We start from the raw sequence: 25,128 nt of genomic DNA on the forward strand, positions 1-25,128 counted from the left end.
CCCTGATCACGGCACATACAGAAGGCAACCAATTGATGTTTCTCTCTCACATCGATGTTTCTCTCTCCCTCCCCCCACCCTTTCTCTCTCTAAACGTGTCCTCAGGTGAGGATTAAAAAATAAAATAAATAAAAGTACCAAATACGTTCAGGCTCAGTGCGTGTGAGAACTTCCTTAGTTCATTTGGAGGAACTGTTCTTTGTCTAATTCACAGTCCGCTTCTTTCTGTTGATATTTTGGTGGCCTAGTGGATTGGTGTCTCGGGGGCAGGAGAGTTGTTATTGTCTCCAACTAACAATCCCCTTTCAGGCCACAGAAGTGAGATCTTTCTTTTACTGTTATTGGGAGTGAGGCCCATGTAAGGGCAGATCCCTGCCGTTGCTATGGGTGTCTGGTTTGGCAGTGAACTTGAAGGAGTGGCTGAATCGGGAGAGTCGTGTTCACTGTGTGGGGAAACCAGTGGTAGAGACATGGGTCTACACTGATTGATGAGGCCACTCAGGAAAGTGGGAAGCAAGACTGCTAGGAACAGCCAGTTACTTAAGACAGGTCCCACCGGGCAAGTGATCTGGCCTTACCCCGTGTGTCAGCTACCCTGTGCCTCTCGTCCTTCTGGCTGCCTGCGTTCCTGACTCCACGTGCTGTTTGCTGCCTTCCCTTTACCAGAAATTCTAATATCCGTGTTTCCCAGCCTGCAAACTTGACCCTGGTTCCTGACAGATGTCTTGCTGGGTGGTTTGCAGTTGACGTTTCTGACACTCCATTGCCCTCTGGGCAGGATCAAGCCAGTTTTAGCCCTCGGCACGTGTCGGTGGGAAAAGGGCTTGACACTGTTGGTGGGAAAGGGAACGACACTCATCCGCTGGTTCCAGAAGCGCCGAGAGGGGAGAGGGACTGCTCTCTGCCCGTTGTTGTGTCTGTGCTGGGATCTGCAGAGAAGAAGGGATGAAGTCAGAGCTTGGGCCCAAATACGGGTTTCACTTAACAGTGCTTTTGGGCCAGGTTTATGTTGGGAAGGGAGCTATCTTGGTAGATAAGAGAAAAGTCTTGCCCGTGTGACCGAGGACTGGACCCTGGCTGTTGACTGGGTTGGGTATGGAGTCCCCACGGGGCTGTGGCGCAAGCTTTTGTGAAGTGCAGTGGTTTCACATTTGACTGTGACCTCCCTTCTCCTTTCTAGGCTGATTTTCTGCCTTTTCTCCCTGGTACAGGAAGGCAGAGGGCATGGGTGGGGCTGAGTTACTTTAATTGGGCCAAATGGACCTTTGTCAGAACCCCAGGGGCCAGTTCTGCCCAGTGACTCCTAGTGAGTGGACTGGAACAGACTTCATCCCGGGCATGGAAGATGGGCTCTCTTTGCTGTCTGTGTCTTCCCCCTGTGCTCTACTGTTAGCCTGGGTTGTGATATAAACATTGTCTAGTTACTCATCAGTTTAATGTTTTAACTCGCCCGTGAGTGGGCTGAGTGCCATGACCATATCTCCTGGAGGGCTTTGTGTGTGTGTGTTTCCTAGCACTGGGGCAGCCCCACACCCCACCCGCAAACACCATGGGACTTTTGTGTGGAGGCTCTGTACCCTCCCAGTCTGCCTGCGTCCAGTGATCAGGGGCTGGGACCACCTTGAAAAGGTTACCGTGACCTGTCTCTGGGCCACCTGGGAGCTGTGGCAGGAGTCTGGACTGAGGGTCCAGCTGGTTGTCCGGTAACCAGCCCAGGTGGGAGGCTGGAGGAAACCCCCAAGTGTGGGCAGAGAGGCATATTGGGGGCCCCCAGGGATGATGGAAGCCCTATGTGGGTTGACAGAGGGGGCAAGACCAGCATGACAGTCTCAGGAGGCTCTAGGCTACAGTCAGAGGGGAGGGGTTACGGAGTAATATCTGCTCTTCTCCTAATATGCACGACCAGCCCTTGAAGTTGGGTTCAATTTAAGTAAAGTCAACACAATTGATTTATAGACTTACTGGAAGTATTTCAGTCAAAGAGGTGACTGTGTCTAATCTAAGGTACAGTAGATGCATTACGTTGACTGTGTTCTTTCTTGTTTTCTTGAATCATTAAAGATAAATTACGCCTGGCTTTCAAAATGAGCATGGTGATACGGAATACCGTATGGGAAATACTAAACAGGATATTTTGCTGTTGTGGTTGTGTTATCACGAGTGGAAGAGATCATCTGAGATGAAGAGATGGCCAGCTGTGGTTTGTCTCAGATACCCTGACCTGGCTTAAGGAGATGTGGAGCCAGCTGATGGGCACGGGTGACTAAGCTCTTCACCCACAGGGAGGGAGAGTAAATGAGGCCTGGGTGCCTCTTGGATGACCGGCTTGCAACGGGCGTGCTGCAGGGAGAGCCAGCCAGCTGCACTGGTCAGCTTCCTAGACGCCCTCTGTTACTATGAGGACAGAAGTCCCCTCGAAGCTCCGTTCAACTTCCTGACAGGCCCTCGAGCTCATTTCCTCCTGGGTGGAGGGAGGCCTGTGGTGTCTGCCTGGGGGGAGGCATGGTGGGGAAAGAGCGAGGGGAGGGGGCCGCCCAGGTCAGGAGAGTCCCAGTAAGTGTCTGAACTCAGGGGCCTGGACACACAGGCCTGTCTTTTTAAATGGAGACTAATTCTGCCCATTTGCCCTTTATTAGACTCTGAATCCCCAAATATGCATCTCATGTTAAATCTCTGACATTGCTTCATGGACTATTAAAAATAACTGATAACATTCATGATGAGGTTTTCATATATGTGAGATAAACAACCTTATTTTTAGTGTGGCTGTGACGCAAGTAAGAACAACATCACGCACAGAGTGAGTGAGAAAGACAAGACTTTGAGTCCCGCTCGGTCCCCCAGGACTGACTGGGTGTATCAGGGAAATAACTTAGCCCACATAGTTGGGGAAACAAAAGGGATGTGAAACCTAACTGAGGTGAGTCACATAGTGTTTAACACAGCCTGGTGTGCAGTGATGCCCCGTCAGTGTTGGCTGTTGTTGTGTTTGAGACACAGTGTCAGGGACTGTACAGGACTTGGCTTCCCCTCCATGACAAATAACTGAACCTCCCTCTCTGAGCCTCAGCTTCTTCATCTGTAAAATGGAGATATTCGTTCCAGCTACATAAAAAGGTTGTCGTGAGAGCTACATGCTTTAATGAAATAGAAACACTTTGGACTTTCAGACACTGGTTTTAGATTTTATCCAGCATCGGGTAAGGAGCTCTTCCTGGGTAGATAAATCACATGTCTATCTTCAGAGGGAGCTCAGACCTACCCATGTACCAGGAAAGAGCCACCAGAATATTGTGCTGGTAAGTGAAGTGGTGCCCAGTTGTTACCATCACTCCTCAAAAGGACTGTTCCTTGCCACACCTCTACCCTCATTTGAAATAATTATTTTATTTAGTCAGGGAGAAAGGACAGTAATCCCTGGAGGTTTAGCAAATGGGGTTTTCTTTTGTGATGGTCTTTCAAAGCCCTCAGGAAGAATGTTCCCATCCATCTACTGTCTGTCTAAAGAGCAAATGTGCTATGTGATCTACAGCCAGGCCTCGAAGGTGAGTGTTTGACATGAAAGGCCCCTCAGTTAACTCACTTATTTTATTGGGCTTTTGCTGAGCCTCTCCATGTGTTCAGGGTTTACACAGCCTTTCATCCTGACACATATGTGCCTTGTCATTGCATGAATAGGCTCCATGTCCAGTAAATCCACTTTGGTGATCTGCACAGGAAGCTAAACCAGCCTCTGGGGAGTAACCCCTCTGTGCTCAGCACTGAGCTAGGATCTGGGGTCCCCTGGTTACGTGGTAGGGTGGTTAATAAACAAAATGATGGCAGCTTGGGAGGGGAAGGAAAGAGAAGTGTTGTGTTAGAACGAGGGTGGGGAGGTTAGGCCTCCTGAGAGCAGGTAGGGGAGGGCTTCTTTCAGGCGAGGACTGGAAGGCTGAGAAGCCAGCTAGCTGAAGGGAAAGGAGGGGCATGGTCAGACCACGAGAACCTTCTGGGCCAAGTCGGGGAGTCAGGATTTTCAGTTTAGTTGGAAGCCATTGAAGCATGAGAGTGAGGTGGTCAGATTTGAATGATTTTTATGACTACTACAAAATTTATTTAACAAAGTTCAATAGGAAAATGTACACAACCTGATTTTTATATCACAGTAAAACAGGTGCTCTGGTGAGCAGAGCTATTGTGTGTACTGGCTCCAAGGCTCCCAACATGGTGATACTGTGTCCTCGTATTACCCCCATCCCAGTATTTTTCTTTGCCCACCACCTGCCATCTCCACACATCCGTCTGTCACAAGATTCATGAAGGGATCGGAGCTCCACATGTTCCTTAGAGCTGCCTGCCACCATTTAATTTCAGTGATAGCTTCTTGTCCACAGATGTTTTCATCTCGGGAGAATGAGCTTGGCTCATGCTGTCTACTTGTTGAACTCAAAGATGACCCCCTTGAAACAAAATTCCTTGAATTTGTTTTAAGTTATACTTAATTTATTCATTATTTTTTTATGCTTTCCTTCTTGGTCTGATTTATATTTCCACAACCAGTTTCTCTACACAATATTTCTGTTTTAAACCTACAGTTATATTTTACACTGAATGATCACATTTAAATCTGATCCTTTCCAATATTTTTCACTCACACAGAAAATTCAACAATGTGAAAAAATCAAAGCAGAGTATTACACTCTAACATAGATTCAGTCACTGTGGAGAGAGATCTATTTATTATCGGTGTTCATTTGTTTCATTAGGTGATGACTACAATTTGTTATCTTGTCAAAATTTAACTTTGTGTGTATTACTTAAAGCATTAAGGGCTTCTAATTCAGAACAGATTCATCTACTTCTGGTTCTGCTGGTTTTATGGTGAGATAATCTACTTACTTGAACCTTTCTTCTTTTGGTAATAGCTTAATTAGACAGCCAGACAAATGTTTACACAACACATCCTAAAACTATAAATTTTGTTCCTAAATGGTTGAAGGCCCATTAGAATTTTGAGAAGACAGTGTGGCTACTGTGTGGAGAACGGCCCGGCGGGCAGTGTGGACGGTCAGGAGACAGTGAGGAAGCCGGAGGGGGCTGCGTGGCCCAGGCCAAGGTGTTGGGGGTGGGGATGGGGAAAGGTGGGCAGGTACAGGTGCTCTTTGGAGGTAGAAGGATCAGAACTTGCCAATGAATGGGGGTGACATCTAGCAGGAAGGTGCATCATCCTGGCAGGCAGGTGCCCCTGGGAAACGAGAGAAAATCAGAAGCTTGAATGGCAAAGAGAACAAAGGGCCCCACCTTCTTACGAGGTATTTTGATTACCCTTTGCTCACTCACAAAATTCCCCCTTCTTGGAGTTAGTTTTTTGGATATAGCTGAAATCAGTCCTCGAGGGTCTCTGCCATCCTTTCCCTCCAAAGTGCCAGATAAAGAGTCATGCATTTAAAATGTTTGGGTCTACTCCCCATCTCCCACGCCACGTACCTCTTAATATATTTCTTCCTATTGACACAGTGCCAGCCCAGACAGCGGTTTTAACACAACAGAGCCGATTGCAGTGTTCTTTGATGACTTAATTGACACCCTCATCACATTTTTCATGGTCACAGTTATTGGATTTGAAGAAGACTCAGGTCTCTTGACTGGATAAGGAAGCCCCCTGGGTATCCCTGATTGAATTCAGCCAATGCTTTGGGCTTCTTGTGGAGGATGGAGAAATACCTGAGCCCCATCTGCAATGTATCATCAAACCATCTTTACATTGGATGGATTTCTGGGGATGGCTAAGCTCCTCATGTTGATGTCAATTGTTTTAGCTTTTCTTCCAGTGGAAACATTTTCTGACCTCACATTCTAGAGCTGCTCCCATTTGGAGCCCGTAAAACCTTTCTTCAGACCAATATGGAATGTTTTATTATCAAGTGTGCCTCTGGATAGAGTTTGAAATCTATGGACACAGTAATACCAACAGCCACAGTTTGGAATCTTAACCTGGGCTGGTTCTATACCAAATCCAGCCCCTCCTCTTAATTCTTGTGACTTACTCTTGAGTCGCATAGACCTGTTCCGTATTGTAAGCCCCCAGTCCCCTCGCCACCCCCCAGAACAGAACACCTCCGGGAAGCTACAGGAAGGCAGAGGCCAAGGCCGCCACTGTTCAGCAAGACCCTTCAGCTCCTAACCTGGCCTTGATTCCTCATCTCACTTTAGGTCAAACTGCCCGACCCAGGAAAAAATCATATAAGCTCTCAAAGTCTTTATTTCCTCACTTGTACTAATAGCACCAGCTACTTGGGTTGAGATGAGAAATAATTAAACTCTTGATTGTAAAAGTTATTGGCACAGTGCCTAGTGCAATGACGCTGGTAAATATTAGCAATTATTGTTTTGATAAAAGAGTACTGTCTTACTCAAATTTACATTTCTTCACCAGGCCTAGGAATGTACTTTGCGATAATTTGTGTTTTACACGGGTTTTTAAAAGAAAACAAACACATTGGCTCTAAGGCACTGATTCACAGTTGATTTATGGTTCAAGACTTTACCTTTTTATATTAATCAATGGACATAATAGTCCCCACTCTGTGACTGATTTACTGATTCTTAGATGGTGTAGATCATGTGGCTTGCTAAACGGTCTTTTGGACAGAGGCCAGTAATCCTTAAAAACTGCGTAATAAAACTATATTTTGAGCTCTATAAGCAAAGGTACCACCCAGATCTGATAAAGAATTTGAATCAAGACTAATCTTTTCCCTGGCCCAGGTCCACTGTTGATTTACTCAGACTTACAGTAGCTCTCATTAATGAAATACTTACTATAATGCAGGCACTGTATTAGGCAAAGAACATACTATTTAATCCTTGAGATGGTCCCGTGAGGTGAGTTCTATTTTTATTTATTCCCATTTTGTGGATGAGGAAATTGAGGTGCAGAGAGGTTAGGCCACACAAATAGTTAATTGGCAGAGCTGGGACCAGAACCCCAGTCTGCTTGGCTTGAAGTCTGTGTTCTGAAATACTATTACTGCTTGAAGGTCAATGTGATGTCAGGTTTGAGAAATATTCTGTAAAGAGCAAATATTTAATGGAGTGTCAACAATGTGTGAGGTGACATGTTAGGTCCACTAAGAAGGAATCTGCTTTAAGTGTCCAATTACATACTGTCCTAGTTTGGGTGTTACTTGTTCTGGGGGTAAAAAGAGAGCCAGCCAAACTTTCTTTGTCCAGATTCTGGTTTGTTGATCTCTTCTAAAGATTTATGAGTTCACTCATTCACTCACTGCCTGGGCTCACTATGAATTCATGATGGGTAACTACAAACTTACACTAAGTTTGTCTAGTCTACCCGTTCTCCCTTTTTCCTAGGTGACAAACTCACACCATTTCTCTTTCCTCCATTCTCCAACACCACTTCCACAAGTCCCTACATTGTCCTTATAGCACTTGTCTCCATCTAACACTGTTTTGCTCACCTAAGTTCCAGAAGGGCCAGGATTTTATCTGTTTTGTGTCCTACTCTATCCCCAGTACTTAGAATAATGCCTAGCATATAGTAGGCACTCAATAAATATCTATGGAATGAATTTATCCACCAAATGTTTATTTGTTGTAACCATGCACAGAGAAGAGTGCTTAGAATTGGGAAGGCTGCAAAAAATAAATCTGTTTTGTAGAATGTTCTTAGAGTGTTCTCCATAGTATGACAAAAGACGTGCGCATGACCCATCCTTTTTACTATCATTAAGTACCATTGTCATATGAGACTAAAAGACACTGCCAGCTGTTCTCTAAGGAATTGTCTCAGGCATGGGAGTGGTCTGCCGCTGGAATGTGAGGTGCTCCAGGTGGGGCTGCCCATGGGCCCGGAGGCAGGCGCACTGTGTGGGAAAGGAGTCACTTGGTTTTGCAATTCCATTTGCTTCTAAACTTTCTCTTGGTGAAGGACAGTGTCTCCGTGCAGGGGCGCCGAATTCCCTACCTCGGGTCCTCACAACTTAGAAATTCAGTGCTGGCGATTTGACTGGCTGCAGGATTAGGCTGATGCAATTAGACTTTTCTCACCCATTTTGTGGACCTGATTTGGATGTAGTTATTTGTCTCTAAGACCTGGCCTAGATTATTCATATTGTACAGTACACTCAGTTGGCCTTTTAGTGGGAAGGAGGTAGACCCTGTAATATTCTGAGGCCTCAGTTCCCTTTTTCTGCAAGTCTCTTTTCTTAATCTCTTATTTAACTACAAAGTAAGAATCATTTATATGGGCTGCCACTGGCAGATATGGGCCAGGCTTTGATTCATGGAGAGAAGGAAACTCAGAGGCTACCAAGTCCTGTGTTTCCCAAACTTGCTGCTTATCAGAGTCATCTGGGAGCTTTTCAAAGCCACTCCAGACCTCCTTAGCATCTCCAGAGAACAGGCCCCATACTATCCACTTGATACATATAAAGAAGCTGACTGTGATCTGGAGGGGGAGGGGGCTCCCCATCAGCCTCTCTGGGTCACTTGGATCTGGAACATCCTTCCAAGGCAGCCCATTCGGATTTTGAACAGCTGTTCGTGATAATAGCTCAGCCCCCACTTCCTTCAACTGCCATTTCTGCGATGTGGCCCCGACCCTCTGTCCCAAGCCTCCTTCCCCCGGCCCTCCTCTCAGCGGACGCTTGTTGAATGCCTGATGTGGGCAGGGTTTGCTTAACTCTTTTTCCCTTCCAAATCTCTGCCAATTCGTAACCCTTCTGAGGACTTAGACACAGCGTGAGCCAAGATTTATCTTTGTTTCCCACATCCGTTTGTTTTCTGTTTAAAGCATGTGTACAAAACGATGCAGGGTTTTTAAGCGGCGCGTGTAACTTAGTGAAGACAACCACATAATGTTCCAACACCCTTTGTGTGTCAAGTACAAATTGTTCTTTTTCCATTAATTAAAGGAAGAATTCTCCAGTTGTCTACCAAGCAACAGTTTATTATCCTAGGATAGTTTTTGGAATGTTACTTAAAAATGATGAAATAACTTTCCGCTTAAGATATTTTACATTATATTAAGTGACCTTGGCTTCTCTTCACTCTGGAATTACTCTCTGTTTTACGCAGAAGGAGGCTGGCTGCTCTTGCAGCATGTCACCGTTAGCACAAATAGTTCTGTCACTCGTTAACCTGATAAAATGCGTGGCTTGCGCGGCTGGAAGGTGTAAAAGTTGCTCTGACAACTTGTTCCATAATGTAGGAACCCTGTTTGTTTATTTAAATTGCTCGGCAGTAGATGTTTGCCATTCTTTATAAACTCAGGGAATAAAGGGGGAAGTCTGCTCAAGTACTTAATGCACGTTGAATCTAGACATGGAATTTAAAGGTGAGATTGAGCCAATTCATAAATATAACAATCGATCCAAGAGGCTCTCTGTCTGGGATGAATTGATCAATGAAGGCAAGAGTTATAAAAATACAGCTCCCCTTTCCCTTTGGGCTTCCTTTACTTGCCCACCTGGGGCGATTGCTGTTCATGGCCTTTCTTATATACCTGCATGACCATCTCCTCTGCAGTTTTCGCTCCATTTCAAGGGAAAATTAAGCACCCATGCAATTATGTGGGTTCCTCTTATTCTTAAGTTGAGTATTCGAGGAAATTGGTAGTTTTTGACCATCTCCTCTGCAGTTTTCACTCCATTTCAAGGGAAAATTAAGCACCCATGCAATTATGTGGGTTCCTCTTATTCTTAATTTGAATATTCGAGGAAATTGGTAGTTTTTGACCATCTCCTCTGCAGTTTTCGCTCCATTTCAAGGGAAAATTAAGCACCCATGCAATTATGTGGGTTCCTCTTATTCTTAATTTGAATATTCGAGGAAATTGGTAGTTTTGAGAGAGAGCTTCTATTTACTCACTCAAAAAAAAAAATTCACTGTGTAAGGAAGTGGGTTGGATAACATTCTATGTATGGGGGTTACAAAAATAAATGAAACACAGCCCCTGTCCTCCAGTCGTTAGTGCTCGTGGAGACAATACATACACAGCTCGATGGGTTTTAATGTGCTGGTGACTATGATGAGATTTAATGTGCTAATGACCACATTGCTGTGGGAGGTCAGAGGATAGGAACTCCAGGTGCTAGCAGTGTCACGCTGTGGGCGGTGGTCAGCCTGAGTGGCCTTCACCCCATCTCCTGATGGGCACGGGATACTGAGGACAGAAGGCCTCAGTGAGTGGAGCAATGGGATTCTCCTGTCCTATGTCACAGAGACTGAGAACCGTGGTCCCAGGGGACTGTCTCTTTCTGAATAGGGCACCAGCAGGGCTTTCCGAAGGAGTCATCACAGGGCACTGTTGTTATGTCCACTGGGCCGCTTGGAGCAGCTAGAGGCTGCCGAGGATTTATGGTCATTGGAGGCATCTGGGCAGCCAGAAATCTTCAACCCTGCCTACCCTTCTAACAGCGGAGCCAGCTTGCCAGTGCGCAGAGCCACTGGGGCTCAAAATCAGTCATTCAGTCGGTCACTCAGCAGATAATTATGGGGTGCCCACTAGAGCGAGGCAGTTTCCTCCTTCGTTTATGTCTGTTTTCAGCAAAGTGGGAGGAGCAAGGCGTCAGATCCTTGAGTGTAATTTCTGTTGCAAGGCCTTTTTTTTTTTTTTTTTTAAATTGCGAGGTTTTTTTTGAGTATGTCATTTTCAATCCAAAGTGTTCCCTGCTCAGGAGAAAATCAGTCAAGCTTTGGGGAAAGATTTGACCATTCAGCACCTCTTTTTGGGAATAAAAATATAGATCAGTATAAGGCAGTGATTTTCAGCCGGCGTGCCACAAGAATTTTTAAAATATACAATACCTGATTATTGAGTCAGGGGCACTGACCTCTTTTACCTTAGACTGTCTAATAAAAAATGACAACAGCCAACACAACAATAGCTGTCCGGTGTGAGTGAATCAAAATTATACCTTTTTTTGTTTTTTTTGTTAGACATGCCAAAATGGAATATAGTTTTTGGTGTGCCACAGAATTTTAGTAATTAGTTTATGTGCCATGAGATAAAAAAGGTGGAAAATCTCTGGTGGAAGGAATTTGCCCCCTTGTTATCGGCCGTCAGTTTGTTTTCCTTTGAAAAATATATCTGTAGTTCAGTTGATTCATTCTTTGAAATGAAAGATAAAGCCTGGCACCCCCTTCTCCCCTCCATCTGTTGTTACTTGTCATGTAAGATGATGTCTGTCCCAGGGGCAAAAGTCGCAGGTGCAGGTGAGATACCAGCGAGCTGCTTTCCAACTGAGCTTAACTTGGTGACCGAGAATAAGCCTGGAGCCTTGGGAACTGTTGGAGTTAGGTTATATGCTGCTTGCCTGCACCTAAGCCACCAAGCTGTTGTTATAAAGGTGAAACTCTGTTATAACCCGGCTGGCAGCCTTTGTGGACAGATGAGGATTTCCAGGTCTGAGGAAGGCGTGGGTGTGCTTCCCTCCCCTCCCCAAGCCACATAAACCTAGCCTGCCACCCGTCACTGGCTAAGGCTTGCATTTCTGCTACTCGACGCCCTTGCAGTTTCCAGACATGTCACCTTGGGCAGTGACTCAATCCCACTTCAGGAAAGCCTGTGGAAGGGTTACGGGGGTTATCAGACACGCTCGCCTTCCCTAGGCCCTGGAGAGGCACAGGATGTGGGGTATTTTTGTGGGAGAGGAGGTAGCTAGGAGAGGAGCCCAGTTTAAGAGGGTGAATTTCATGGGAAGACAAGACCACCTAGCTCCTGTTGCCGAGGAAGTTGTGCGGTGGGCCTCTCGCCACCAGAAGGTGTTCTCCGGACCTCTGGCTCTGGAGGGTGCCTGGCAAGCACGTGGAGGGCACCAGGTGTTTGAATGGAATCTAATGCTCATCGCTTGCCTGGCATCTGTGAGATTAGGGAGAAGGAGGCAGGTGGCCCCAAAGTTAAAGGGGGGCTTCACAGGTTGGCAAACTGTAGACTCCCAGACTGTTATGGGATGTCTGGTGGTGGGTGTCCGGGTGGCTGAAGCATCGCTTTCCCAGGTGGTGACATGATCTGGTGGTGACATCTGTACCCGATTGCGGAGGCTGGCGAGCGGGAGGACTGGGGAGGGCCTCTGTGTGCCCCTGCCCTGGCTGCTCCTTGGTAAGAGGGTGTGTGAATGCCTCAGTTTCCCTGCCCGAACTTCCTTTATCCTAGGCATTTTCGCTGATCTGACCTCATCCTGTGTGTGAGACCTGTACAATTACAAGAGCTGAGGGAGATGGGTTTTTGGACCCATTTTCTAAATGGAGGCCCAGCGGGCACCAGGAAGCACTCAGGTGACCTGAGCAAGGCCATCTGCTGGCAGGGGCCTCAAGAGGAGCAAAGACAAGCAGCGGTGGCCGTGGGCAGCGACCCTCCTTTGGCCCCTGATTTAGTCAGGACACTGTAGCCGCCTCTCCCTCAGGCAGCTGAGCCCGCTTCCAGCCAAGGAGCAGTGGCTCTGCGTTGCCACCATTTGCCTCTGTCCCCGTTGTCTCTGTACCCTTCCACATTCCCCTGACCTGCGGGTGTGGGTCTCTGTCCCGTTGGTAGTTGGATCCTCAGCACCCAGCACAGTGCCCAGCCCACAGCAGGCAGCCAGTAACCACAGAACAAAGGTCCTAAAGGGCCATGGAAGTTGGTGGCCATCCCAATAGGAGTGGCTTTTCCTTTCTTGTCACTATCTGTAATGCAGTGTCTTCCCTCACTCAAGACACTCAGAACCTTCTGAAGCAGGGCCTACAAACTTTCATTGGCCTCCGAGTCCCCTGTGCTTCTGTTACCAGTGGAGACTCCTGAGCTCCTCCTTACACGGTTGGTGGGGTCCAGCGGCTCTGGGTGGGGTGCGGTGCCCAGGAATCTGCGTCTTCACAGGCAGGTGCTCTCTGAATCTCGGCAGGGAAGGAGCACGCAGGGTGGCCGGCTGAGGGGTGCCCTGGGAGGAGGCTCTCCACGTGGGGCGTCAACAACTGCGGAGGGACCTTTGGCTCCTGGCCACCGCTTTCACCGACCCCTGGCGTTTCCCAGCCCCTTGATTCTGCACCACCCCAGAGCCCCCTGGTGCCTGCAGCATTCTCTCCAAGTGCACTTTACATTTTCAGGGGCATGATTGAAACCAGTTGACATTTAAAAAGTTGAGTGGTTTTAGAGGACAGCAACAACAACAAAATTACTAGGCATACGTTTGAAAACCAGTTAAGTTTCCAGATATCAGACAAACTCTCCTGTAGCCCCAGGAGACTGTGATACGGCACTGCCACCCCCATGGCCTCAGCGTCCAAGTTACTTGATTCTAGGAAACTGTTGCCTTGGTTTCTCTCCTGCGATCTTGCAGCCTTCTCTACCCCGGGGAGCAGACCTAGGTGCAGCCTTATGCATCCCACGGTGAATCCGGCCGGTCTCTGCTTGCCTGTGGGGAGGGCTCCTTTCCCACTGAGCGGCGGGGAGTAGAGCCTGGCCCAGCCCCTGGCTTCCCGCCTCTTTGGACAATCCCCTCAGGTGTAGATGTGGCCTCCCCTCCCACAGGTCCAGAGAATAGCAATATTTAAAACAACCAGCCCTGGCTGGTGTGGCTCAGTTGGAACTTTGTCTCATACACCAGAAGGTGGCGGGTTCGATTCCCAGCCAGGGTGCATACCCAGGTTGTGGGTTCGATCCCCAGTCTGAGTGCATGCCAGTGGCAACCAGTCAATGTTTCTCTCTCACATCGATGTTTTTTTCTTTCTCTTTCTTTCCCTCTCCCTTTCTCTCTCTAAAATCAATAAAAACATATTTAAAAAAAAATTTACCAACTTAAAAATAAATATATAAAACAACCATCTCCTCCGTATCTGTAACAGCTGAAGTCCAGGTCCCCAGCTGGGTATTTCATTCACATGTTCTTTGGAAATGGTTAATCATTCCCACACTTGCCCTAAAACCCTGAGTCCATTCAAGTATCGCTCACAGATGGTGTCGCCCCTGGAAACTTGGAGTTGCTCCCTGGGTTCCAGATTGCTGTGGCTGTCTAATGTGTCGGGTAACTAGAGCCATGGCAGTGCCTGGAGGGCTCCCTAGCTGCTGTCCCAAACTCCTCAAAAGGCTCTGCCATTCTCCCAGGCTGCTGTAGTGTCACTGACATCAGGGGGACAGGTCTCCCCAACAGTGCTGTACCCCGAGAGGCACAGAGCACATGGTGGCATACACCACACATGTCAGGGCCAGAGTGTCTGGGCTGGAAACTAAACGAGGCCATACTTGAAGACTCTTAGCTGTAAAACAGAGATGATAATTGCACCCCTCCCCTGTCTCCAGGGAACTGTTCATTCTTTAACTCAAAAATGATTTTCAAGGGCTTACTATGTGCCAGGTATTGTGCAGACACTGCTCTGTGGACTTAGAGTTCAGGGAGGGAGGCCAACACATGTAAAATATTATCTGTGTGGTGAGTGCAGCAGAGGAGAGGTGTGTGATGCTGGGAACGAAGTTTCTGGGTGAGGAGGTTGACCTTGTTGCAAGGGAGACTAAGGAAGTGATTGCTGACGTAAGATAAGGAGAACATACCACGCATGTGTACAGCATGTGCAAAGGCCCTGTGCAGTGTGAAGAGAGCCCGGGAGGAGGCCAGCTTAACTGGGAGCAATGTGTTGAATGTGGCTGGAGAGGATGTCAGGGGCCTCGCACCCAGAGCCTTGTAGGTTGTGCTAAAAGTTTTGGTTTCAGGGGTGGTGGGAATCCACTGAAGGTCCTCAGCAGGGCAGTGGCAGATCTGTGCTCTTCAAGTTGCTACTCTGACCGCAGAGTGCAAGCTGGATTGAGGGGAAATGAGAGTGGATGTGTGGAAGCCATTAGCAGATTCCTGTAATAACTCAGGCAAGAGATGATCCAGTTTAGATTTGGGGGTAGTGGAGGTGGTAAAAAGTATAGATTCAGGAGATGGTTAAGCCACAGACTTGGTAGACTTGGTGATAAATTAGATGGTGGGGACAGAGGGAGGCGAGGGGTCAGCAGGCGAGGCATCTTGGAGTAGTGTTCACATGGCCTGCATAGAATAAGCTCTCATTAAGTATAAATTATTATGCTGATTATTTACAAGTTGCATCCCCTTTGGTCTGCACATTTCACACACAAGCTCTGGTTAAGCGCCTTTTTTTGGCTGGCCTTTCTTTCTAAGACTGGAATTTGACCAAAGGTAGTTGAGCCCATGTGTCCAGGGACCTTCCCTTTGACCCTGGAGTGGCCCTTGGACCAAGTGTGAGCTCCCTTCTCCCTCCCCTCGCTTCTCTTACTGGGCACCTTTTCCCCAAGTGCCCCGCCTCACCGCCCATCCGCATGGCCAGCGGCTCACCCCCACCTTTGTACCCATCTGCTGCCCCGCTCCCCTGGCTCGCAGTGGGCAGCAGTGCTGTTGGGAAGCCCGATGACATCAATTCTCTGTCCTTCTCTGTCACCTGTTTTCCTTCAGAAAGCTTCCCAATCTCTACTTCACCCCCGATGTTCTTACATCCCACAGTGATGTGCTGTAGGGTAAGCTGGGCTCCTTTTTAAGTGGAAAAAATGTCTTGCAGATCCCAGGGCTGATTTAAACGTTTGGTATTATAATATTTAAACATGTACCACTTAAAACCAAGTATAAACTCCTTCTGATTATGGTTATTCCAATTATAAAATCAAATCAAAATTGCAAATTGAACAGAAATAGCCAGCCAGTGGAACTCACCCGTACAGCATGAATTCCCTGTGATGGCTGATGTCATTTTGGTGTGTTAGGAATTAGGTGTAGATTGCTGCCGCTCGGTGTCCTTTGAGTGCCGTCTTCTGGCTTCGCCTGGTGTGAATCAGTCATTTATGTATTAAATCTACCCTTTGGCCCTTTTCTCAGTCGCCCCTGCGGGCAGAACCCACAGCCTGCAACCAGGCCTGCAACAGCCAGGAGCTCACCACAGGCTCAGGCGCCAGGCTGCAGTAATGCAACTGAGGCAGGTTCTTGAAACACAGTCAGCCTGGGGTGACAACACACTCACACGCACACACACTCACATGCACACACACACACACGCTCACATGCATACACCTCACACACACTCATCACATACCACATGCACGCACACTTCTAACTAGCCAGAAATTTTGTACCATGAAGCCTGCCACGTGTGGCATCAGCTTTTAAAAAATACGCATGCTCACCTCTCTCCACAGCAGGGAAGGGGGCAGGGCTGCTCCAGCCAAAACAGCTTGAAAATGGATTGTGGTTTTCCAGCTCTGCGACACCCAGCTTAACAGCTCCCCGAAAGTGACAGTGGCTCTCAGTCTTCACGTCAACATCGGGGTGTGAAGTACACTGGGAGTGGAGCACTGTGAGCAGGATCGGGGCAGCTGAGGGAGACACATGGGCAGCAGGGGCCGGGGCGGGGATCACCTGTTATGACAGCCGGCACCTCTGCAAGCGCCCCCTTCTCACAGCCTGCAGGGGAGACCGGCACAGGAAGACACCGAAGAGAAAAGAGGCGACCGCACCATGGGGATTATGCAAGTGCTCTGTGAAAATATTTACATTTCATGTTTTCCTTTTAATGACAATCCAAGAAGTGTTCTGTAAGCAGGCCTACTTATTCTAAGAATCGTCTGGATGACCGGCCTCTAGCCAAGTTGGCTGTGTGGACACTTTGGCATGGAGCAGGGGCTGTGCCTCTGTCACTCAGCAGGCAGTTCCCTGGGCACTGGCACCACGGGGAGCCTGCTGTGGCTACAGACTGGGGGGAGGAGGAGCGGGAGATGGTGACTCCGAACTGCCTGTTGGCTTGTGAGATGTCTCCAAGGTCCCAGGTGTGCTCCTGTTATGGCATCTTCCTCCGAAACCTCTCGGCTCCAAACCTGGATCTTCTCTACTTTCTCCCTCGTCCAACATCCAGGTCATCTCCAAATTCCATCTGCTTTGCCCTCCCTGTTATCACTGTTTGAAATCTTTGTTCTTGCCACAACTCGTATTCAAGCCCTGCTACCTCTCAGCAGAGTGAGCACAGTGCCTCCCAGTGGCCTCCTCCCCTCCTCCCCGCACCCGGGCCCTACAGCTGGGCCAGCTGCCCTCCTGGCATTTCCCACCCTTGCTCTGGAACCCCCAGTGGCTACCGTTTTGCAGGGTGAGGGGAAACTGGCAGGCTGCAGGCTGATGGATTTTGTTTGTCTTTCATGATATTTTAAGGAATTGTTGTCCAACTTTTAAAAATTGAGATAGTTTTAGCTTTTCCTGAAAACTTGGAGAATCTTGTAGCACTGAGAACATTTCAAAAAGGCACAATAAGCAGGAATGGAGTGTTCTTTCTGTCTTTCCTCGGGGCTCATTTTCACCAGTTTGCCACATTCCCCACTACTCCTTATAGAGTCCCTATCTGCCCAGCTCTCATTTCTGTTCCCTGTGTAGCTTCCATTAATATTAGCAGTGCAAAGCTGTCTGACTCGAGGGTGAGGACCTTTCTGCACCATGTTTTTAGAACACTCCTTGTATTTTTGCCTCCTATGTACCATTTTGCCTTTTGTGGGTGCTCTCCTTCCCCCTCTAAACCTGTCCAAATCCTGCCATTCCACAAGGCCAGCTGACATACTCTCTTGTTTGTGAAACCTCCGAGCCAGGCCCTCCAAGGCAGAACCTCACAGTGCCTTGTTCCAACAGGAGGGCCCGTGACTACATGGGCATGGTGTTAGCTGGTGATTGACCACAGCGACTCTGGAGGGATTGACTGACTTCTCATCACCAGGGCCACTGTCTGGGGATCCCCAACCCAACTGAACTCTGATGCACCAGAATGGGTGCAGGCACTTGTTTATAAAGAGTTTGCTTTGTCACTATGGTTATATTTAGTGATACCACATTACACAGAATGTAGAGACACAGAGAACTTCAATCGAATTTAGACTATTTCTGCACTCCTTGTTAAATGAAGATATTAAGTGCCAAATATACACAGGATTCTATACTTAATACTAGATCAGCCTTTGCTTCCCAGGCCTCTCGCACATGCACCTCCTTGGCCCATGTCTCTGTGTCTTTCTCACCCGGACTTGGCTTTGGCATCATGGACCAACTGAACAGGCCTGGGCTCAGACTTCTCCTACCCTCTGACAGGTGAGGGTGGGGTAATGAGAAGGGGCGCAGGTTGGTACGAAGTGCCGATGCCTCATGATTATTACAATTAGTCAGGGAATAGTTCGCATCAGCTTTCCCACTGCGATAGCCAAGCCCAGGGTTTCTCAGCCACCTGCCTTGGGCAATGGTAGTGACCTTGCGATGCGTTTTCTTTACTCCCGTGAAGCTTCTCTGAGAGGGGAGGGAGCTTTGTTTCCCCACCTCTAGTCCAGAGGGTGGGTGGACTCTAGGGCATTGCCATCCAGAGGAATGAAAGGTTCTATGTTCTATGTCAGATCGTCCTGGGTAGTAGCCACTCACCATGGGTGGTAATTGAGCACTAAAATGTGGCTAATGTGCCTTGGCCGGTGTGGCTCAATGGCTGGAGCATTGGCCTGCGCACCAAAGGGTTGTAGGTTCCATGCCTGGTCCAGGGCATGTACCTGGGTTGCAGGTTAGATCCCTGACCCCAGTTGGGGCTGGTGTGGGAGGCAATCAATCTCTCACATTGGTGCTTCTCTGTCTCCCCCTCCCTCCTTCCCTTCCACTCTCTCTAAAAAAATCAATGGAAAAAATATCCTCAGGTGAGCATTAACAAAAAAATAAAAAAATAAAATGTGGCTAATATGACTGAGGAACTGAGTTCTCTGTCGCATTCCATTTTAGTGAATTTAAATTTAAACACCACATGTGGCTGCCAAGTTGGGCCCCCCAGGTCTCAAGGACTGGGAAAATGGGTCAAGCCAGGCCTGAGGGAGAGCCATGAGTGATTCTAATGAGAAGACACCTAGTTGCCGGGGCCTCCTACCTGGATGGGACTCCACCTTGCTACTCAAGTACAAGCCCTCTTGACCAAATTTGGCAGAGCCTCAAAGCTGAATGATGCCTGCAGGAGCTCCCTTCTGTGCTGTTCTGAGGAAGGCATTCTTCATCTATTCTTTTATCTCATTTAAGAAGAGCAGACACTGAGCACCCTGTACCTGTGACTCCTTGAGCCGGTTCTGCATCCATCTTCCTTGGCTTGGTTCCGTGGAACTGTCACAGAAATATATACCTCGTGCTCAAACCAAATATAAACACTGAACCCAAATAACTGATTTGTGGAGCAGTGGGGAAATAGACTGTGGCTGAGACAGAAACTTGCTTGGTTTCTCTTGGATAGACTCAGCTGAAACTGGCCATGGGGATTTTGGCCTTTCGCAGAACTGATTTGATTTGGAGCTGCGTTTCCCGGAGCCCATGCGCACGGTGTCTGCACACCTGCTGCAGAGGCCTGGCCAGGGAGGGTGTGCGAGTGAGGTCTCTGCATGTGACTTCCCAGCATCACCCTGTGTTTACGGGCTGCCAGTGGTTTTGTAATCTAGTGAATGTGTTAAAATTTCAGTTCCCCCCCAGTCCTTTCACTGTGAGAAGTCTGACCATCTTCACAGCTCTACCTGTCTCTTGAATTCTCCCTTTCAGTAGGGGTTTCACATACACACAGGACAGAGAGTTGGGCAGGCACAGGCAGGTGTGTGGGGGGGGATGGGAGGGCAAGGAGGCGGGTATCCGCGGAGGGAAGGAAGGAGCACACATGTCTAGTGTAGTCTTTACCGGTGTCCTGACAACGGAGCGAAGCCTGGGGATCCTTCCAGGAGTGGAGCCTTGGGATCCTTCACCATGCTCTGCCCATAAGGAGGCCACATCTGTACCCACCGCCCTGCTCAACTCCCAGGAGGGCTTCACAAGTACATCTGATCAGAGAGACAGGGTGAGTGGGTGAAAGTGTGGGACTGATGGATTCCAGTTCAGGACAGCAGCCCAGACACCTCTAAGAGGAGGTCAGTGAGTGAGGCCTGTGTTCATTGCCCTCATGGACTGAGTCTCCAGGGCCTGACAGGTACCATCAAACATTCTCATAGCCAGACACACACGCACAACCCTGTACTGCTCCTCTGATGTCCTGGGAAGTCAGATGATTGTGTTTTAATTTAATTTCTATCACTATTCTCAGCAGGAAGTGTCAGTCCTAGTTTTGAGGTCATTTGAATTTTCTAAGGAGATGTGCTTTTTTTTTTTTTTTTATCTCTTGTATTATCATTAATTTCTTAAAAAGAGATTTTAACCTTAATAAGACCAAAGATTTTAGAACTGCCCCTTTACTTTACATTCAATTTTCCTTCTGTTTTTTCTGAGATTTTCACTATGGATCACATATCTTATGATAGTAGAGAGACAGTAATCAGTAATTAAGAAGTCTTAGCTGTGTGCCAGCTGCTATTCTTACAACTTGATATTAATAAGCTAATTTAATCCACACATCAGTGTTATGAGGTAGTTGTTATTTACTCTCCCATTTTTATGGGTGGGGAAACTGAGGCCAGAGAGGTTAAGGTTTTTGCCCAGAGTCACACAGCAAGTTAGTGGCAGAGCTGGCCTTTGACTCGGGCTGCCTGGCTCTGGAGCCTGTGCTCCTGGCAGGGGAAAGGTCACCCTTCAGTTTTATTTCCCTCAAACATTTGAACTTCCTGTTTCTGTGTCACTGGCTTTTGTCAATAGGTAACGATAATTAAGTATAAATATAAGAATTATGTCGAGGAATACAAATCCTTTCTTCTATCAGGTAGAACTTTGCAGATGAAACCAAAGACACATTGTTAAATACTAGTTTTGAAGTGGGTTACCCACTGAACACCCGACCAAAGGGCCCAAACAGAAATTCTCCATGGGAACAGGAACACGTCACTCAGGGGTCATAAGAGAGTTTTTTTCTGGAACCCATCATGCCCATTGAGGACCTGCCTTCAGGAGCTAGTGTTACCAAGGGTGGGTGGGTCGGAAAACACACTCATCCTTTACTCTCACACTATTACCACACTCCCCAGACTTCTCACACCAGATGTGTGGGTCTTCCACATGTCAACCAATCCGAGACACCACCTGGGTTCCTGTAATTCAATTCAATTCAGCTTAATTCAATTAAATTCAGTTCTACCTGGAGATAGTGTCAGATCCACAAGTTAAGGGCTCAGTCCCATGAGACCACTTCCATTTCAGATGCCAATTGCAAGTCCTAGGTTGTCACCTGTACTTCTTACCTACCTGCTGTAAGTTGGGGTCCTCATGACCCCCTCTTTGGGTTCAGTAATGTGCTAGAATGGCTCACAGGTGCCCTCCCCACAGGTTTCTCTCTCACACAGAACCAAGGGAAATGCTTATTTTTATTGATTTATTACAAAGGACACAATAAAGATGAACAGCCAGATGAAGAGGTACATGGGGTGAGGTCCAGAAGAGTCCCAAGCACAGGAGCGTCTGTCCCTGTGGAGTTGGGTGCACCACCCTCCTGGCCCGTGGATGAGTTCACCAACCTGGAAGCTCCCTGAAGTTCATTCTATCGGGATTTTTCTGGAGTCCTTGTCACACAGGCATCATTGATCACTAACTTCATTTCCAGCTCCTCTCCCCTTCCAGGAGGGTGGAGGGTGGGATGGAAAGTTCCAACCTTCTAATTATGGCTTGGTCTTTCCTAGGACCAGCCCCCATCCAGGAGCCCACTAAGAGTCTTCTCGTTAGAACAAAAGACTCTCCTATCACCCAGGAAATTCCAAAGGATTTAGGAGCTCTGTCGGAAACCGAGGTCAAAGACTAAATGTTAGAACAAAAAATTCTCCTAGCACTCCTGTTCACAAGGGTGTTAGGGGTTCTGTTTCAGGAACCAGGGGCAGACACCAATATATGTATTTCTCATTTTACAGTAGTGTACCATATTCCTCAGTTTTTCTGAAAACAGTTGGGTCCTCTTTTGTGTTGGAACAGGGAAAAAAATGGTTGAGCAGTTACTTAGTAAATGCAATTCGCTAGAAAGGAAAGACTCAGAAAGTCAGCCTTGCCCTGAAGACCGGACGCAGCAGCACAGAGCGGCCGAGCCCGGCGAATGCACAGGCGTCCCCGGCACAGGTCCCCCTCTCGCTTCAGTGGACACCTCTCGCCCATCGCTGTGGCTGGAGGGGCTGGAGTGCAGGTGTCCCCTCATGGGAAGGTGAAATGCAAAATTATAGCTTCTCTTAGGTGGCTTCCCTGCCCTCTTTTCCAGATTGGATGTCTTTAGTTCGGGAATATTAAACTTCAGCCGTTCTGGCTGGAATGATAAGAGAGATTTACTTGTGAGAGTGCCAGTGTTAGAGGTGGTTTGACTCGGTGACTCGGTGACATTATCCGGAACCCTCTTTTCTTATTTCTCCTATTGTGCCCACTGGGGAGTCAGACCCACTCCTTTATGGCCCATGATGACTGTTGGCGATTTCCAGGCTAAGAGCTCCCTCAGCCCCTCTCAGAGCAGAGGGAGTGGGGGGTGCCTCTGTTGGAAGAGCTTCTGTTCCCGGAGCCCCTCCCAGGTCTCAGTTGGGTCTCAAGTCCTCTCTTGAGTCAGCAAGTGGGGCTGGGGCTCAGGCACGGCTCACCCAGGGCCCCACCTCAGAAAGCTGTGATAAAATCAGGTTTTCCCCAGACCCAGGCCGTAAAAGAAGTTATTCAACCACCTGAAAAAGATCAAAGACCTTGTAGTCACCAGGAGGAAGGAAGTTGGTAGGAAAGCACAGCTCTCACATCTTTCTATAACTTATCTGCCCCATTGTTGTGATAATTGCTGTTTTCTGCCAGAGAGTAGAAAGTGGTTAGTTTTGAAACTACTTTTTACTGCTTTGTGACCCTTAAACCTCCTCTGTTCCCCCTCCTCCCTCCTTCCCCCTCCTTCCCCTCCTCTTCCTCTTGGTCTCTCCTTCCCCCTTTATTGTCAGCCCCTGTCGCTGATGACCTAGTCATTTAACTCAACTGAGTTGGTTCAGTACAGAGTAGTTTCTCACTAAATACTATGCCTTCCCATTTTCCCTCCAGGAAGAAGAAATGCCGGATGTAGAAATTGACATTGATGATCTTCTTGATGCAGACGGTGAAGAAGAGAGAGCTTTAAAATTACGGGTAAGCAGCTTTCAAAATCTAGAACCTTCCAGTCACAGATGCTTGAATCCACTTGGGTCTCCAGGGCCTGCAGAGGGGAAAGCAATGGGATGCTGGCTAAGGATTCACCCGCATGAAGTTCATCTCTGATTCTCTCATGATAAAGCGGTTCTTGTCGATAGTTGGTTCTCGAAGCACCTTATGGATGTGAGTTTCTCCAGCCTCATCTTCTTGGGAGGGAGAGCTGGTTCTGCCTCCAGAGATCTGTTTGCCAGGGAAGGAAGCGGTGTCCCACGGTTGTAGGAAAGAGTTAAAGGCTGAGCTAGCACTGTAGCCCCTAAACCCAGGACCCCATCTTGCAGTTGTGGAGTATGTGATTCATGACATTCATTTCTATGTAAGATTGTGTACAACATAATTGTGTTTAATAAAATATATTTTATTAGAGTATGCTTACCTGACAGTATCTGGAACAACTATGGGTGTTGAGATGTCTCATGTTTCCTTAGTCCACAGTAATGCAATATTTATTTCCCTTCCCAGAGACGGTCGAGTCTATCATTTTAAAATCTGTATTTTGGAGTTTCTAAAACCAACCAACCTTTGACCTGCTAATGTTTTTAGTGTTCACTGATAATTACTGTTAATGGCTGTTGGTTATTACTGGTGGCTAATGATCACTAAAGGCAATTAAAGGGCACATTTTAATATATTAATGTGTTTAATGTGTTAATAACTACTAATGCCCCTTGAGTGGAGAACAGTCTCAGTTTAATGATTATTTCTTATTGGTAAATTTAATTGGGAGATGAAAGTTAAAAAATTAAAGCAGGCATCAGTCCTACACAGAATGTAATGACATCAAGTTTTCTTAACATTGAAAGGAGCTTTAGCTACCATCAGGTCATCCCTTTTGGTTCCCAGGTGAGGACACTGAAGCCTGCAGAGGTGCGATAAGCTGGCTTGTGGTTGAGTCACAGCCAGGCCCTGACTCTCCAGTGTGATACCCCAGTGCGATTGTCACCATCTTTCACAGGCTGTCTCAATTTAAGTATACCCAGTTTGTTAATAACCAAGTTGGCAGCCCAAAGGAGAGGTGTGTGTATGTGTGTGTGTGTTCTGGCATTCCTGCATATGAAGGACATACTCTTTATATCTTTAGATGGCCAGTGGTACTGAAATAAAGTGTGATTCTAGATAGTCAATATAAAACGTTGATTCACCATGTTTAGAATAATTCTATAAAGGTGAAATAATTTTTAATTTCACCTTTAAAATGATATTGAATTTTAAAATAATGAAACTTACCTTCTGTGTATTTCATTCTAGGAAGCTCTCGTAGACTGCTACAAACCAACAGAGGTAAAGAAATCATGTTTCCTAAATGCCATGTTTGAATTGGTTTTTATTAAATCAATTTGTCTATTTTTAGAGCTAAACCACAATAAGTGGGTTTGATTAAGTGCACACTAAGTAGCAGTTGTTATCCATATAGGAAGTGCATGTGTCTGAATAGTCTGCCTTCCTTACTTGTAAGCCTCAACGTGTGGTTTAGGAAGAATTAAAACCAATGGATTCTTGTGCATTTTGTTGTTCAGAATTGAAAGGTTGCCTTTCTTGGAAGGAGAAATTTTATGTTTTGTTTGGATATTTATCAAATGCATAAATACTATAGTGAAAAGCAATGGATGTTAGTTAGATTAGACCGAAGCATTTAATGTATACTAGAATGGCGAAAAGAACAATGCAGAAATTAAGGATTTGATCACTTATGAAAATGTTGATAAAAGAAGTACTTTCACTGTCTTTCTGTGATAAATCAGAGAAATTGGAAGATTTATCAGATGCTTTGGCATTCATTTGGTGGTAGGACTTCTGTTTTCTGAGGTGGTATAATTATAAAGTGGGGGAAACCATGCTTTTATAAGGGTGTGTAAGATTTAAATGACTGGGGTGTTTTTATGATCATTTGGTTGGCAGCCAGTTACTTATTTTAGCTTTACTCTTACAGTCTCCAGTTTTTCTTTTTTTCTTTCTTTTTTAAAAAAATATGTCTTTATTGATTTCAGATAGAGGAAAGGAAAGTGAGTGAGAGAGACAGAGAAACATC

General features: G+C 47.0%; 1 protein-coding gene across 2 annotated transcripts in view; it reads left to right on the forward strand.

Moving 5' to 3' along the window:
• The window catches only part of PPP1R14C (protein phosphatase 1 regulatory inhibitor subunit 14C), a 58,780-nt gene that overhangs the window by 16,368 nt on the left and 17,284 nt on the right, over window positions 1–25,128 (forward strand). For both annotated transcript variants that reach the window (XR_013998985.1, XM_081139917.1), the window contains exons 2-3: window positions 22,956–23,039; window positions 24,348–24,380. Coding sequence is in view for 1 of the 2 variants with exons in the window: in XM_081139917.1 (XP_080996043.1) it covers window positions 22,956–23,039; window positions 24,348–24,380 (117 nt within the window). In the remaining variant the exon portion in view is untranslated. The remainder of the gene's footprint in view (window positions 1–22,955; window positions 23,040–24,347; window positions 24,381–25,128) is intronic.

The sequence above is a fragment of the Miniopterus schreibersii genome (assembly GCF_964146895.1).
Source record: "Miniopterus schreibersii genome assembly, chromosome: 6".
Lineage (NCBI taxonomy): Eukaryota > Metazoa > Chordata > Mammalia > Chiroptera > Miniopteridae > Miniopterus > Miniopterus schreibersii.